This window comes from Ranitomeya imitator, chromosome 3 (assembly GCF_032444005.1).
Source record: "Ranitomeya imitator isolate aRanImi1 chromosome 3, aRanImi1.pri, whole genome shotgun sequence".
In the NCBI taxonomy this organism is placed as follows: domain Eukaryota; kingdom Metazoa; phylum Chordata; class Amphibia; order Anura; family Dendrobatidae; genus Ranitomeya; species Ranitomeya imitator.
This window is the reverse complement of record NC_091284.1, coordinates 31,483,790-31,501,833: the sequence shown is the minus strand read 5'-3', so window position 1 is coordinate 31,501,833 and position 18,044 is coordinate 31,483,790. Positions and strand designations below refer to the sequence as shown.

Below are 18,044 nucleotides of genomic sequence, written 5' to 3'. Positions count from 1 at the left end.
GCGCAGTGGCCGCCTCCGTGTGTCTGTGGCTGAGGCGCAGTGGCCGCCTCCGTGTGTCTGTGGCTGAGGCGCAGTGGCCGCCCCCGTGTGTCTGTGGCTGAGGAGCAGTGGCCGCCCCCGTGTGTCTGTGGCTGAGGCGCAGTGGCCGCCCCCGTGTGTCTGTGGCTGAGGCGCAGTGGCCGCCTCCGTGTGTCTGTGGCTGAGGCGCAGTGGCCGCCCCTGTGTGGCTGAGGCGCAGTGGCCGCCCCTGTGTGTCTGTGGCTGAGGCGCAGTGGCCGCCCCTGTGTGTCTGTGGCTGAGGAGCAGTGGCCGCCTCCGTGTGTCTGTGGCTGAGGCGCAGTGGCCGCCTCCGTGTGTCTGTGGCTGAGGCGCAGTGGCCGCCCCCGTGTGTCTGTGGCTGAGGCGCAGTGGCCGCCCCTGTGTGTCTGTGGCTGAGGAGCAGTGGCCGCCCCTGTGTGTCTGTGGCTGAGGAGCAGTGGCCGCCTCCGTGAGCCGTCATGTCCCGAACACGCCACTTTATTTGGGAATATTTATGGCCATTGTTGGGGTCACATATAGACATAGACACACCCTGTACATTTTTGGATGTTCTCCATAACAGGTGCCTTTTCTATTGCCCCGGTGTGAGTATTTTTGCCCCCTTAGTGGTTTTGTCAGTGGTGTTACAGGGCGACCCTTTAATCCACGGCCCCATTACTTGCACATTTGGTGTTTGCTTTGGCTTTCACTCCAGGAAACGACACAATGAGAAGATTTCCCGGCTATTTCTCTGTGATGGCCTCCTTATTAACCGCTTACCTCCCTGAAGACAGCTTGATATGTAAACCCCAAAAATGGCGACCGCCTGATAGAGCCAATGCCCCTGCCCTATTGTTGGCCTTCCTATAGGTCGTCGGTGACCTCGCCCTGTTTGTCACTTCTTCTTTTTTTTTTTTTTGCAGTAAATAAAAATTCAAAAATTCCTTTAATCAGGAATCCAATAATCCAAAAATGTTGATAATCCATCAGTACTTTTTCATATCAGGTTTGTTATAGAAGGGATTTTTTATACCGCACAGTGACGGTGCGGCCCGAATCATCTGTCCGTGCAGCACTGATGGATATAATCCAGTGATTATCGGAGAAGTGATGAAACGACGATATTTTCAAATCCTTTAGTAAAACTAAAAAAAAAAAAAAAAAAAAATCTAAAAACAATCTCAAACTTTTTTAATTACGGTACATTTTTTTTTGTATTATCAAATACACTGGCCTTTTTATTTCTTTCTTTTTTTTTTTTCTTTAATTTAAAGTTTGCAGCTTTCTTTTGTGGCGACGGAATATAACTTACGGGGTAACTAAAATCAGGTGAGGGTAAAAAGGTGGTCTTAAAAACTAGTTTTGATGTGGTTTTACTATGAGTATTTTAATTTATTTTTTTCCCATAATGATTTAGAAGGGGAAAAACAGTTGTTGTTTTTTTTTTTTTTTACATTTTTATTTTAATTGTGACGACCCATAAAATGAAATAAAAAGGAGTGTCCGAACAAGAAAATACTCCACCCCCTCCCCGACTCAAAAGCATAACAATTGAATACATTATATTTGCCCTAAAACTACAACTCGTCCTGTAAAAGAAACAAACGCAAAAACATCGGAATGTGCTGATGCAAAAACAATGTAAGGAATAAAAAAAGGGACTTTATGGCGCAAAAGTGATAAAACGTACAATATTAATGTAATCGTACTGACCAGCAGGATAGAGCTGATTGGTCATTTATACTGTACTAGATGGTGGCCCGATTCTAACGCATCGGGTATTCTAGAATATGTATAGTAGTATATACCACAGCCCACATAGTATATAGGAGGCATGCAGTATATAGCATACAAATAGTACGTGGCCTGTGCTATATAGTATGTGGCTGTTATATACATACATACATATTGTAGAATAGCCGATGCGTTAATACAGGCCACGCAGTATATAACACAACCCAAACAGTATATAACACAGCCCATGTACTATATAACACAGCCCATGCAGTATATAAAAGCCACGCAGTATATAACACAGGGCACATAGTATATAGCACAGCCCACGCAGTATAACACAGCCCACGCAGTATATAGCACAGCCCACGCAGTATATAGCACAGCCCACGCAGTATATAGCACAGCCCACGCAGTATATAGCAGTGTGTGCACCATATCCCTGTTAAAAAAAAAAAAAAAAAAATTAAAATAAAAAATAGTTATATACTCACCTGCCGGGATCCAGTGAAGCTCTGTCGATGCGCGCGCAGCTGTCACCATCTTCCGTTCCCAGGATGCATTGCGAAATTACCCAGAAGACTTGGCAGTCTCATGTTGGACGACGGAAGGTGAGAATAGCAGGTTTTTTGTTTTTTTATTATTAACGTTACATCTTTTTACTATTGATGCTGCATAGGCAGCATCAATAGTTTAGGCAGCATCAATAGTTAAAAGTTGGGGACACACAGGGTTAATAGCAGCGGTAAGAGTGCGTTACCCGTGGCATAACGCGGTTTGTTACCGCCGGCATTAACCCTGTGTGAGCGGTGACTGGAGGGGAGTATGCGGGCACCGGGTGCTGACTGCAGGGGAGGGACTAATCGGACTGTGCCCGTCGCTGATTGGTCGCGGCAGCCATGACAGGCAGCTGGCGAGACCAATCAGTGACGCGGGATTTCCGTTACGGAAGTTGCAGACAGAAAGACGGAAGTACCCCTTAGACAATTAGATTATGAGGGTACAAAAATAGAAAAAAAAATAATTTAGCAAATTATTTTTTCTTTGTACTCCCCACCTAAAATAAAATAAATATGCACCCTTAAATTCTGTTATTACAATTTTTAACTTGTCCAAACAAAAAAATAATCCCCTATGTTGATGTCGCTAAACAAAAAATGGTTAAAGAAATAAAAAAGAAACTAAAAATCATTAGAGAGGTGGTTTGTTAAAGGGTCATCTTCTTGTTTTCCTCTCCTACCCTTATAATCTGCTGTGATTTTTATTTTTCTATGATTAATTAATCTTGGATTACACAGTAGATTTAATAACCTGACGCATTCCTGTCCATGTGATTGGAGGATATTGGTCACCATCTAGTGGCCAAATGTAGCACTACGTGTGTAAATGTATGTATGATATAAATTAAAAATAAAATATATATATATATATATATATATATATATATATATATATATATATATATATATATATATATATATATATATATATATATATATATACACATATACTAGATGGTGGCCCGATTCTAACGCATTGGGTATTCTAGAATATGCATGTAGTATATTGCCCTGCCACGTAGTATATTGCCCAGGCACGTAGTATATTGCCCAGCCACGTAGTATATTGCCCGGCCACGTAGTATATTGCCCACTCACGTAGTATATTGCCCAGCCACGTAGTATATTGCCCAGCCACGTAGTATATTGCCGGCCACGTAGTATATTGCCCAGTTATGTAGTATATTGCCCAGTGACGTAGTATACAGCACAGAGCCACGTAGTATATTGCCAGCCACGTAGTATATTGCCCAGTCACGTAGTATATTGCCCGGCCACGTAGTATATTGCCCACTCACGTAGTATATTGCCCAGCCACGTAGTATATTGCCCAGCCACGTAGTATATTGCCCAGCCACGTAGTATATTGCCGGCCACGTAGTATATTGCCCAGTTATGTAGTATATTGCCCAGTGACGTAGTATACAGCACAGAGCCACGTAGTATATTGCCAGCCACGTAGTATATTGCCCAGGCACGTAGTATATTGCCCAGGCACGTAGTATATTGCCCAGCCACGTAGTATATTGCCCAGCCACGTAGTATATTGCCCGGCCACGTAGTATATTGCCCGGCCACGTAGTATATTGCCCGGCCACGTAGTATATTGCCCGGCCACGTAGTATATTGCCCAGTTATGTAGTATATTGCCCAGCCACGTAGTATATTGCCCAGTGACGTAGTATACAGCACAGAGCCACGTAGTATATTGCACAGCGACGTAGTATATTGCCCAGCTACGTAGTATATTGCCCAGTGACGTAGTATATTGCCCAGCCCACGTAGTATATTGCCCAGTTATGTAGTATATTGCCCAGTGACGTAGTATATTGCCCAGCCCACGTAGTATATTGCCCAGCTACGTAGTATATTGCCCAGTGACGTAGTATATTGCCCAGCCATGTAGTGTATTGCCCAGTTATGTAGTATATTGCCCGGCCACGTAGTATATTCCCCAGTTATGTAGTATATTGCCCAGTCACGTAGTATATTGCCCAGTGACGTAGTATATTCCCCAGTTATGTAGTATATTGCCCGGCCACGTAGTATATTGCCCGGCCACGTAGTATATTGCCCGGCCACGTAGTATATTGCCCAGTTATGTAGTATATTGCCCAGCCACGTAGTATATTGCCCAGTGACGTAGTATACAGCACAGAGCCACGTAGTATATTGCACAGCGACGTAGTATATTGCCCAGCTACGTAGTATATTGCCCAGTGACGTAGTATATTGCCCAGCCCACGTAGTATATTGCCCAGTTATGTAGTATATTGCCCAGTGACGTAGTATATTGCCCAGCCCACGTAGTATATTGCCCAGCTACGTAGTATATTGCCCAGTGACGTAGTATATTGCCCAGCCATGTAGTGTATTGCCCAGTTATGTAGTATATTGCCCGGCCACGTAGTATATTGCCCAGTTATGTAGTATATTGCCCAGCCACGTAGTATATTGCCCAGTGACGTAGTATACAGCACAGAGCCACGTAGTATATTGCACAGCGACGTAGTATATTGCCCAGCTACGTAGTATATTGCCCAGCTACGTAGTATATTGCCCGGGCACGTAGTATATTGCCCGGGCACGTAGTATATTGCCCGGGCACGTAGTGTATTGCCCGGGCACGTAGTGTATTGCCCGGGCACGTAGTGTATTGCCCGGGCACGTAGTGTATTGCCCGGGCACGTAGTGTATTGCCCGGGCACGTAGTGTATTGCCCGGGCACGTAGTGTATTGCCCGGGCACGTAGTGTATTGCCCGGGCACGTAGTGTATTGCCCGGGCACGTAGTGTATTGCCCGGGCACGTAGTGTATTGCCCGGGCACGTAGTGTATTGCCCGGGCACGTAGTGTATTGCCCGGGCACGTAGTGTATTGCCCGGGCACGTAGTGTATTGCCCGGGCACGTAGTGTATTGCCCGGGCACGTAGTGTATTGCCCGGGCACGTAGTGTATTGCCCGGGCACGTAGTGTATTGCCCGGGCACGTAGTGTATTGCCCGGGCACGTAGTGTATTGCCCGGGCACGTAGTGTATTGCCCGGGCACGTAGTGTATTGCCCGGGCACGTAGTGTATTGCCCGGGCACGTAGTGTATTGCCCGGGCACGTAGTGTATTGCCCGGGCACGTAGTGTATTGCCCGGGCACGTAGTGTATTGCCCGGGCACGTAGTGTATTGCCCGGGCACGTAGTGTATTGCCCGGGCACGTAGTGTATTGCCCGGGCACGTAGTGTATTGCCCGGGCACGTAGTGTATTGCCCGGGCACGTAGTGTATTGCCCGGGCACGTAGTGTATTGCCCGGGCACGTAGTGTATTGCCCGGGCACGTAGTGTATTGCCCGGGCACGTAGTGTATTGCCCGGGCACGTAGTGTATTGCCCGGGCACGTAGTGTATTGCCCGGGCACGTAGTGTATTGCCCGGGCACGTAGTGTATTGCCCGGGCACGTAGTGTATTGCCCGGGCACGTAGTGTATTGCCCGGGCACGTAGTGTATTGCCCGGGCACGTAGTGTATTGCCCGGGCACGTAGTGTATTGCCCGGGCACGTAGTGTATTGCCCGGGCACGTAGTGTATTGCCCGGGCACGTAGTGTATTGCCCGGGCACGTAGTGTATTGCCCGGGCACGTAGTGTATTGCCCGGGCACGTAGTGTATTGCCCGGGCACGTAGTGTATTGCCCGGGCACGTAGTGTATTGCCCGGGCACGTAGTGTATTGCCCGGGCACGTAGTGTATTGCCCGGGCACGTAGTGTATTGCCCGGGCACGTAGTGTATTGCCCGGGCACGTAGTGTATTGCCCGGGCACGTAGTGTATTGCCCGGGCACGTAGTGTATTGCCCGGGCACGTAGTGTATTGCCCGGGCACGTAGTGTATTGCCCGGGCACGTAGTGTATTGCCCGGGCACGTAGTGTATTGCCCGGGCACGTAGTGTATTGCCCGGGCACGTAGTGTATTGCCCGGGCACGTAGTGTATTGCCCGGGCACGTAGTGTATTGCCCGGGCACGTAGTGTATTGCCCGGGCACGTAGTGTATTGCCCGGGCACGTAGTGTATTGCCCGGGCACGTAGTGTATTGCCCGGGCACGTAGTGTATTGCCCGGGCACGTAGTGTATTGCCCGGGCACGTAGTGTATTGCCCGGGCACGTAGTGTATTGCCCGGGCACGTAGTGTATTGCCCGGGCACGTAGTGTATTGCCCGGGCACGTAGTGTATTGCCCGGGCACGTAGTGTATTGCCCGGGCACGTAGTGTATTGCCCGGGCACGTAGTGTATTGCCCGGGCACGTAGTGTATTGCCCGGGCACGTAGTGTATTGCCCGGGCACGTAGTGTATTGCCCGGGCACGTAGTGTATTGCCCGGGCACGTAGTGTATTGCCCGGGCACGTAGTGTATTGCCCGGGCACGTAGTGTATTGCCCGGGCACGTAGTGTATTGCCCGGGCACGTAGTGTATTGCCCGGGCACGTAGTGTATTGCCCGGGCACGTAGTGTATTGCCCGGGCACGTAGTGTATTGCCCGGGCACGTAGTGTATTGCCCGGGCACGTAGTGTATTGCCCGGGCACGTAGTGTATTGCCCGGGCACGTAGTGTATTGCCCGGGCACGTAGTGTATTGCCCGGGCACGTAGTGTATTGCCCGGGCACGTAGTGTATTGCCCGGGCACGTAGTGTATTGCCCGGGCACGTAGTGTATTGCCCGGGCACGTAGTGTATTGCCCGGGCACGTAGTGTATTGCCCGGGCACGTAGTGTATTGCCCGGGCACGTAGTGTATTGCCCGGGCACGTAGTGTATTGCCCGGGCACGTAGTGTATTGCCCGGGCACGTAGTGTATTGCCCGGGCACGTAGTGTATTGCCCGGGCACGTAGTGTATTGCCCGGGCACGTAGTGTATTGCCCGGGCACGTAGTGTATTGCCCGGGCACGTAGTGTATTGCCCGGGCACGTAGTGTATTGCCCGGGCACGTAGTGTATTGCCCGGGCACGTAGTGTATTGCCCGGGCACGTAGTGTATTGCCCGGGCACGTAGTGTATTGCCCGGGCACGTAGTGTATTGCCCGGGCACGTAGTGTATTGCCCGGGCACGTAGTGTATTGCCCGGGCACGTAGTGTATTGCCCGGGCACGTAGTGTATTGCCCGGGCACGTAGTGTATTGCCCGGGCACGTAGTGTATTGCCCGGGCACGTAGTGTATTGCCCGGGCACGTAGTGTATTGCCCGGGCACGTAGTGTATTGCCCGGGCACGTAGTGTATTGCCCGGGCACGTAGTGTATTGCCCGGGCACGTAGTGTATTGCCCGGGCACGTAGTGTATTGCCCGGGCACGTAGTGTATTGCCCGGGCACGTAGTGTATTGCCCGGGCACGTAGTGTATTGCCCGGGCACGTAGTGTATTGCCCGGGCACGTAGTGTATTGCCCGGGCACGTAGTGTATTGCCCGGGCACGTAGTGTATTGCCCGGGCACGTAGTGTATTGCCCGGGCACGTAGTGTATTGCCCGGGCACGTAGTGTATTGCCCGGGCACGTAGTGTATTGCCCGGGCACGTAGTGTATTGCCCGGGCACGTAGTGTATTGCCCGGGCACGTAGTGTATTGCCCGGGCACGTAGTGTATTGCCCGGGCACGTAGTGTATTGCCCGGGCACGTAGTGTATTGCCCGGGCACGTAGTGTATTGCCCGGGCACGTAGTGTATTGCCCGGGCACGTAGTGTATTGCCCGGGCACGTAGTGTATTGCCCGGGCACGTAGTGTATTGCCCGGGCACGTAGTGTATTGCCCGGGCACGTAGTGTATTGCCCGGGCACGTAGTGTATTGCCCGGGCACGTAGTGTATTGCCCGGGCACGTAGTGTATTGCCCGGGCACGTAGTGTATTGCCCGGGCACGTAGTGTATTGCCCGGGCACGTAGTGTATTGCCCGGGCACGTAGTGTATTGCCCGGGCACGTAGTGTATTGCCCGGGCACGTAGTGTATTGCCCGGGCACGTAGTGTATTGCCCGGGCACGTAGTGTATTGCCCGGGCACGTAGTGTATTGCCCGGGCACGTAGTGTATTGCCCGGGCACGTAGTGTATTGCCCGGGCACGTAGTGTATTGCCCGGGCACGTAGTGTATTGCCCGGGCACGTAGTGTATTGCCCGGGCACGTAGTGTATTGCCCGGGCACGTAGTGTATTGCCCGGGCACGTAGTGTATTGCCCGGGCACGTAGTGTATTGCCCGGGCACGTAGTGTATTGCCCGGGCACGTAGTGTATTGCCCGGGCACGTAGTGTATTGCCCGGGCACGTAGTGTATTGCCCGGGCACGTAGTGTATTGCCCGGGCACGTAGTGTATTGCCCGGGCACGTAGTGTATTGCCCGGGCACGTAGTGTATTGCCCGGGCACGTAGTGTATTGCCCGGGCACGTAGTGTATTGCCCGGGCACGTAGTGTATTGCCCGGGCACGTAGTGTATTGCCCGGGCACGTAGTGTATTGCCCGGGCACGTAGTGTATTGCCCGGGCACGTAGTGTATTGCCCGGGCACGTAGTGTATTGCCCGGGCACGTAGTGTATTGCCCGGGCACGTAGTGTATTGCCCGGGCACGTAGTGTATTGCCCGGGCACGTAGTGTATTGCCCGGGCACGTAGTGTATTGCCCGGGCACGTAGTGTATTGCCCGGGCACGTAGTGTATTGCCCGGGCACGTAGTGTATTGCCCGGGCACGTAGTGTATTGCCCGGGCACGTAGTGTATTGCCCGGGCACGTAGTGTATTGCCCGGGCACGTAGTGTATTGCCCGGGCACGTAGTGTATTGCCCGGGCACGTAGTGTATTGCCCGGGCACGTAGTGTATTGCCCGGGCACGTAGTGTATTGCCCGGGCACGTAGTGTATTGCCCGGGCACGTAGTGTATTGCCCGGGCACGTAGTGTATTGCCCGGGCACGTAGTGTATTGCCCGGGCACGTAGTGTATTGCCCGGGCACGTAGTGTATTGCCCGGGCACGTAGTGTATTGCCCGGGCACGTAGTGTATTGCCCGGGCACGTAGTGTATTGCCCGGGCACGTAGTGTATTGCCCGGGCACGTAGTGTATTGCCCGGGCACGTAGTGTATTGCCCGGGCACGTAGTGTATTGCCCGGGCACGTAGTGTATTGCCCGGGCACGTAGTGTATTGCCCGGGCACGTAGTGTATTGCCCGGGCACGTAGTGTATTGCCCGGGCACGTAGTGTATTGCCCGGGCACGTAGTGTATTGCCCGGGCACGTAGTGTATTGCCCGGGCACGTAGTGTATTGCCCGGGCACGTAGTGTATTGCCCGGGCACGTAGTGTATTGCCCGGGCACGTAGTGTATTGCCCGGGCACGTAGTGTATTGCCCGGGCACGTAGTGTATTGCCCGGGCACGTAGTGTATTGCCCGGGCACGTAGTGTATTGCCCGGGCACGTAGTGTATTGCCCGGGCACGTAGTGTATTGCCCGGGCACGTAGTGTATTGCCCGGGCACGTAGTGTATTGCCCGGGCACGTAGTGTATTGCCCGGGCACGTAGTGTATTGCCCGGGCACGTAGTGTATTGCCCGGGCACGTAGTGTATTGCCCGGGCACGTAGTGTATTGCCCGGGCACGTAGTGTATTGCCCGGGCACGTAGTGTATTGCCCGGGCACGTAGTGTATTGCCCGGGCACGTAGTGTATTGCCCGGGCACGTAGTGTATTGCCCGGGCACGTAGTGTATTGCCCGGGCACGTAGTGTATTGCCCGGGCACGTAGTGTATTGCCCGGGCACGTAGTGTATTGCCCGGGCACGTAGTGTATTGCCCGGGCACGTAGTGTATTGCCCGGGCACGTAGTGTATTGCCCGGGCACGTAGTGTATTGCCCGGGCACGTAGTGTATTGCCCGGGCACGTAGTGTATTGCCCGGGCACGTAGTGTATTGCCCGGGCACGTAGTGTATTGCCCGGGCACGTAGTGTATTGCCCGGGCACGTAGTGTATTGCCCGGGCACGTAGTGTATTGCCCGGGCACGTAGTGTATTGCCCGGGCACGTAGTGTATTGCCCGGGCACGTAGTGTATTGCCCGGGCACGTAGTGTATTGCCCGGGCACGTAGTGTATTGCCCGGGCACGTAGTGTATTGCCCGGGCACGTAGTGTATTGCCCGGGCACGTAGTGTATTGCCCGGGCACGTAGTGTATTGCCCGGGCACGTAGTGTATTGCCCGGGCACGTAGTGTATTGCCCGGGCACGTAGTGTATTGCCCGGGCACGTAGTGTATTGCCCGGGCACGTAGTGTATTGCCCGGGCACGTAGTGTATTGCCCGGGCACGTAGTGTATTGCCCGGGCACGTAGTGTATTGCCCGGGCACGTAGTGTATTGCCCGGGCACGTAGTGTATTGCCCGGGCACGTAGTGTATTGCCCGGCCACGTAGTGTATTGCCCGGCCACGTAGTACATTGCCCGGCCACGTAGTACATTGCCCGGCCACGTAGTACATTGCCCGGCCACGTAGTACATTGCCCGGCCACGTAGTACATTGCCCGGCCACGTAGTACATTGCCCGGCCACGTAGTACATTGCCCGGCCACGTAGTACATTGCCCGGCCACGTAGTACATTGCCCGGCCACGTAGTACATTGCCCGGCCACGTAGTACATTGCCCGGCCACGTAGTACATTGCCCGGCCACGTAGTACATTGCCCGGCCACGTAGTACATTGCCCGGCCACGTAGTACATTGCCCGGCCACGTAGTACATTGCCCGGCCACGTAGTACATTGCCCGGCCACGTAGTACATTGCCCGGCCACGTATGTCACAGGTTAAAAAATAAAAAATAAATATACTCACCTTCCGAGGGCCCCTTGTAGGTCGGTCACATGACCGTGACGTCATGGCAGCTCCTTCTCCCATACACGGCACCGGAACCTGTCGCTTGCATAGAGCGGTCACCGCAGCGTCGCGAAAGGTGAGTATATAATGATTTTTTATTTTTTTAAATGATTTTTATCATTAGATCTTTTTACTATTGATGCTGCCTAGGCAGCATCAATAGTAAAAACTTGGTCACACAGGGTTAATAGCGGCGGTAACGGAGTGCGTTACCCGCGGCATAACGCGGTCCGTTACCGCCGGCATTAACCCTGTGTGGGCGGTGACCGGAGGGGAGTATGCGGGCGCCGGGCACTGACTGCGGGGAGTAAGGAGCGGCCATTTTCTTCCGGACTGTGCCCGTCGCTGATTGGTCGCGGCAAAACAGCCACGACCAATCAGCGACTTGGATTTCCTTGACAGACAGAGGCTGTGACCAATGAATATCCATGACAGACAGACAGAAAGACAGAAGTGACCCTTAGACAATTATATAGTAGATATAAATATATATATTAATTATATAATGTGCTTCATTAGTATTAATGTCCCCTCTCCCTGTAATTTTATATCTTTTATATCTTTTTCCTGCAGAAGTGAAAGGCGTGGTGGTGTCTGGGATCTCCGGCCCGTTCAGTACTGTGGATGTAGCCAGTAACTGCATTGCCAGGAACCCCCTCCGGGAGCCGATCATGTGGATTATCTCTTACGCCCTCATGACCTTCTGCGGCATAGTTCTTCTGATTCTCGTGATCTTGCTGCTCCTTCCCAACAGACGTCACAGCAATGACCCCAGGGTGGTGAACGATGAATCCTCTTTGGTGCGTCACCGTTGGAAATAATTTTGGGATGGTGTTTTATCCCCGTGGTCTTAGTCTCCAGGATGGCGGGATGGACCTGTCGATGATTCCTCATGATTCGTTTCTTGCTGCTGGGAACTTTTTGGTTTACGAACCTGTCACTTGTGAGACGTGACCTTCTCTTCCTAACTTTCAAAAGTCCAAAGTATGCCAGAATTGGCAACATCGTAACACTACTACTAACTGGAGCCACCGTTTCATTTCATCTTTTATTTTTTATTTTTTTCCTCCCCTAAAAGCCCTAGGCCCTGACCACTCACCTGCAGTACTGAATACTGAAAGAGAATCTGTGACCGTGGACTTAGTGTCTCATCTGACGGCATCTTGTGATGGAGCAGGATTTACTGAGTCGCTTGATATACAATTTTATGGGAAAATATTCTTGTAATATATTCAAATATCTGTTCTGCGCCTAGGAGTCCAGTGGGTGGTCCTACTCAGAGTTCCGCCCACTGGACTCCGATGTATAAATCATGTGTTTAATTGAATAAATGAAATGTTTTACTGAATCTTTTCCCATAAAATTATATATCAATGTGATCGGCTCCTTCTGCTCTATTACATGCCGCCAACGGATCGGCAATTTTTGAGGTTCCCTTTTAAAATGTTTTTTTCTTGATTTTTCAAATTTTTTTTTTCCTTCCCTCCAAAAAGGAGCAATTCCTCTTTTGACCGTGTGCACTTGTGTGTTTGGCTCTCTACATTCCACATGGACTTGTCACTTCCGGTTTTCTTAGTTTCTAATCAGGGATGTTTGTTCTCAGACTGAACATGTCGATCCTCCGCGATGAAATCCATTCAATAAAATGAGAATTGGTGTTAATGTGACCGTAGGATCTGAAGGCGCAGTCTTACCTTCCCGCCTACTTGTCGTCCCTCTATCTCTGCCCCACCGCTATCTTTTTTTTTTTTTTTTTTTTTTATGGATCCGCCCTTCTGGATCCAGGAAAGGGTGGGGATAGGTGGAAATCAAGCAGGTGGGAGGGGTCACTGAACTGATCGACCACGCCATGGTCGCACCAAGCGCCAGTGCTAGGTCTGAACAGTCATTCTGTGCTGACAGCCCCTTTAATTGATTATGGAGGAAGCCATCTTGTTGGACTACAGTCAGCAAGTCTGCTAGCCTTAAAGGGGCGGTTCTAACATGAATTTTATTGCAAAGAAATCCATCTTATCTGGGATAAATATGGGAACCCTGAGACAGTCACTTGGCGACTAACACATTTACAAAGTTTGTATCTTACTTTTTTTCTTACTTGCCCTTTAATTTGGATTTTTTTTTTTGTTAATTATTGATTAGGACATTTATGCAACACAATTATGACCATTTTCCTCCCCAAAGAGCTCGAAATTGGCTTGTTACATTTGGCTTTCTCATGACTCTTCCTTCAATACCTACGTTAGAAGTCAGGTAGTCGGGGCTTTCCATGTAAATTAGGGCAGCAGTTGATATTCCAATTTGCATAAGAGGTTCCTAGTTCGTGCCATTGTACCAATAGTGCAGATGCCCTAATTTAAAGGGAACCTGCTTCTCAAAGAAAGTTCTGCGATGCCCCCGTCACCCAACCGCTTCCTGTACTGACTCCAGACCCCTCGGGACTGAGCTTTACTTCTACGATGAGAGTTGTAGTAGAGACTAATGTAGATGGTACGAATGAATAGTGCACCTGATGAGCTATAATCTGTGCTCTGTTTACTTGCTGCTCTCGTGCTCCGTTCTTGTTTCCATGTTTTTTTTTTGTTTTTTTTTTGTGGGTTTTTTTTTTTTTGGGGGGGGGGGTTACCTCCCGGTGGCCAATAAACCAATATATATATAAATATTTTTTAAAAACATTTCTGATTAATTGTGCTCTGATTTTTAAGTGTTATCACTGCGATCTGACACCTGGATGTCTACTTTTTTGTTGTATTTATAAAACTGTAAATGAGACTGAACACACGAATAAACCAAAATTTATATCTATTGACTGAATCTCTCATTATTTATTAATAATAATTACTTTTTTGGGCACATAACAGTTTAATATGTCCCAAAACTTTCTGTAATTTGCCATCCATTACTATTCAGTTGGCGTTTCCTCTTTATTAACATTCTGACAGCACTATAGGTGCAGGGATATACTTTCCCCACACTTCCTCCTCCACCCCCCCCCCCAAAAAAAAAAGCCTCGCTTTTATTCTTATATACAGTTTAAGCAGAACAGGAGACAATTCTCTGCCTCCAATTCCTGTAGAAGGGCAAAGTACTTTTTTGCTGATCGTATTAAATAGAATAGGTTTTTGATACTTGTCCATCACGTGTGCAACTTGGCCAGTATGAGTAGATGTGAAGTCATCGGACCCTCTCTCCTTCTGATGTGGAAGTGAGCAATGTCATTAGCGCCACTTTCTTCCCAATACGGAAGTAACCGGCGATGCACAACCCCTTTAAGACAAGCACGGCAAAGCAACGCCTTCCTGCCTTGATTCTAGAAGGAGAGCTTTTACCTGACACGGGTACATTGTAACAGACTGCAGCAGCGTGAAAACAAATGGAGTATATAAAAACAGATAAATAAATGTATAGGACAGATGTTTCTAAACGGTTTAATAAGCAGCAAGAAATGATTTAATTCTGCAGAAAGTATTCTTACATTTATCCACCAGGTGGCAACAAAAGTCATACAAAATCCATCATTCACTTCACTTGTTACCTGTAAGAGCAATTCCCTTTATACCCTGGAACAGGGGCGAAACATTTAGGAATATGGGCCTGAGATCATTAAATTGTTTTTGTCAGAATTCTGTTTTAAAGTGTCACAATTTTATTTTATTTTTTATTTGAAACTTTTTATTTATTTTTCTCACTTATATAGCGCCATTAATTCCGCAGACATTAACTTGTGGTTGTTCTAAAATTTTGCAACTTTTGCCAGCCACCCCGGTCAGCAAAAAGTCATTCTCGGCAGAACATTGCCCGGTGTAATAGGAGAAGAGCCGCTGGTAACGTGATATGTATGGGGACAGAATATATTAGTGATTTGTTTTGTATCCATGGTTTTCCGTCCGCCGCTGTAACGAGGCCGGGAGGATAAAGTGCCGAACGACTCGAATATTGTCCGTCGCTCGCTCGATCGGGTACGTCTGATTTTGGACTGCCGATTGCGTTGTTCTCCTGGAGATAAACTGTCTGGCCCATGTGTTCTTCGATAGGTTTCACATAGAGAACACTGGACAGTTTGACCGAACAAGTTCTCCTGCATATGGGAGAGTTGGCTGGGATTGCTGTTGGCCAAATGATTGGCCAACAATCGTCTGTTATACATGGCGGCCTCAAGCCAAAGTGCTACACTGGGTAAGGAAGACGTTTCACGACAACGATTTCTTACAGTCGATTTGTAGGACAAGTTAAACAGTCGGCCTTTGTGCTCCGATGACGGGGCAGAAGAGCCCACACTGAAAAGCTGTTGGTGGTAACGAGAACCAGAAAGGGGTGACTAGGAGGTGATGGCATCACAGCAGAAGGGTTTTTTTTACATCAGTTATAGAGCGAAGTGGACGTCTAGCCAAAAGACCCTACTGGGGGGATCTTCTGCCCTTCGCTCTGGAGCTGCTACAACTGCTGCTGGTGGAGGAGGCACGACAATGCCTAAAAGCTCTGGTCATGGTGGTAACAAATCCTACTTGCAGGCATCTCCAAGTGTGGACATTCTTTTCCATTTTGCTGGCCAATAAATCCCCCTGCAGGAGTAAAAAAGGCCGTGGATCTCCAGGTTTAGCATGGATTAGGAACTATAGGTCTCCACCAACACATCTCGTCCACAAACATGAGCCAGGTTCTGTCCTCCTACCCCTTCTCCTCAAGCTTCTCTGGTAGCCAGGTGGCATCCTCAAGTATTACCCAGTCGGTGTCATAATCATCCACAACTATTGCTTGTCGAACTCTACTTCTCCTTCACAACATCAGATATCCATACCCGATTGTGTGGCCAGGAAACTAACGTATGCACTTAATGACTTGTGTATCAACGTAATTCCTACCTCGTTAACTTGCGAGTTGTGCAGTTGTTGCCGTACCACTTAGTGGATTCTACTGTCTTTCGAGAAATGATAGCGAGTAGTCAGCCTGGCTGGAAGATGACAAGCCACCATTAGTTCTTAAAGAAAAGGGTTCCAGCTCTGTGCCATCATGTGCAGGAGACATGGCATTGAGCTCAAAGGGACACATAGAGCAGCAATTATGGACAGGGACCGTTCCCGTCTTTCATGGTACATTGGGACAATTTTTTGAGTGGAAGTGATGCACATGGAAACCAAGACAGTTGGTGAAGCTACCATGGTTGGGCGCTAGGGCAGGTCCCACTGCAAGATAATGCTTTTATGCACTGTTCAAAAAAAATAAAGGGAACACTTTGACAACACATTGTAACTCCAAGTCAATCACACTTCTGTGAAATCAACTTGTCTATTTATGAATCAATACTGATTGTGAATCAATTTCTGTTGTGCAAATGGAACAGACAACAAGTAGAAGCAATAGGCAATTAGCAAGATCACCCCTATTAAGGAGAGATTCTGCAGGGGGTGACCACAGACCATTTCTCTGTCATCCTTTTTAACTGTTATTTTGGTCACTTTTGCATTGTCATTGCTCTCACCCCTAGAGGTACAGTAACATGAGGCTCAGGTAGTACAGCTCATCCAGGATGGCATGTCAATGTGGGCTGTGGCAAGAAGGGTAGCTGTGTCTGTCAGCACAGCGTCCAGAACATGGATCAGATAGCAGGAGACAGGCCAGGACACCAGATGTGGAAGGGGCAGTATGAGGGCAACAACCCAGCAGCAGCACCTGTACCTCCTTCTTTGTGCAAGGAGGAGCAGTGCCAGAACCCTGTATAATGACCTCTAGCAGACCACTAACATTCATGTATCTGAGGGTGGTATTAGTGCCTGACGTCTACAAGTGGGTGTTGTACTTACAGCCCATCACCTTGCAGGGCGTTTGGCATTTGCCAGAGAACACCAAGATTAGCAGATTCGTCATTGGCACCTTGTGCTCTTCACGGATGAGAGCAGGTTCACACTCAGCACATGTGACAGATGTGAAAGAGTCTGGAGACGCCGTGGAGGACATTCTGCTGCCGCAACATCATCCATCATGACTGGTTTGGCAATGGGTCAGTAATGGTGTGGGGTGGCATTTCTTTGGAGGGCTGCACAGCCTCCTTGTGCTCGCCAGAGGTAGCCTGACTGCCATTAGGTACCGAGATGAGATCCTCAGACCCCTTGTGAGAACATATGCTGGTGCCCAGGGTTCCTTCCAATGCATGACAATGCCAGACTTCATGTGGCTGAAGTGTATCAGCAGTTCCTGTATGATGAAGGCATTGATGCTATGAATTCAATCGAGCACATCTGGGACATCATGTCTTGTTCCATCCACCAACGTCATGTTGCACCACAGACTGTCCAGGAGTTGACTGATGCTTTAATCCAAGTCTAGGGAGGAGATTCCTCAGGAGAACATCAGTCTTCTCTTCAGGAGCTTGTCCAAGCATTTTAGGGAGGTCATACAGGCACGTGGAGGCCACACACACTACTGAGCATCATTTACTTGTCTTGAGGCATTTCTACTGTAATTTGATTTTCCACTTTGGTTTTGAGTATCATTCCAAATCCAGACCTTCATGGATTCGGAAGAGCCACACTGATACATTGAGCATCAAAACTGATCTCTCTTTATTACATCATGATGACATCATCTTATATAGGTAATTAATGGTCTTGTATTGTAACAATGTAATTGGCTCCTCTTATCGGTAAAAATGTGCTGGCATTAGCCAAGGAGTTGTACAGGTCCTTCTCAAAAAATTAGCATATAGTGTTAAATTTCATTATTTACCATAATGTAATGATTACAATTAAACTTTCATATATTATAGATTCATTATCCACCAACTGAAATTTGTCAGGTCTTTTATTGTTTTAATACTGATGATTTTGGCATACAACTCCTGATAACCCAAAAAACCTGTCTCAATAAA

General features: G+C 49.3%; 1 protein-coding gene across 1 annotated transcript in view; it reads left to right on the top strand.

The window, feature by feature from the left end:
• Nucleotides 1–13,985, top strand: part of BACE2 (beta-secretase 2) — an 89,643-nt gene extending 75,658 nt beyond the window's left edge. The window contains exon 9 of the mRNA XM_069760713.1: nt 11,756–13,985. Within this exon, the coding sequence (XP_069616814.1) occupies nt 11,756–12,003 (248 nt within the window). The 3' untranslated portion in view covers nt 12,004–13,985. The remainder of the gene's footprint in view (nt 1–11,755) is intronic.
• Nucleotides 13,986–18,044: the final 4,059 nt, after the last annotated feature.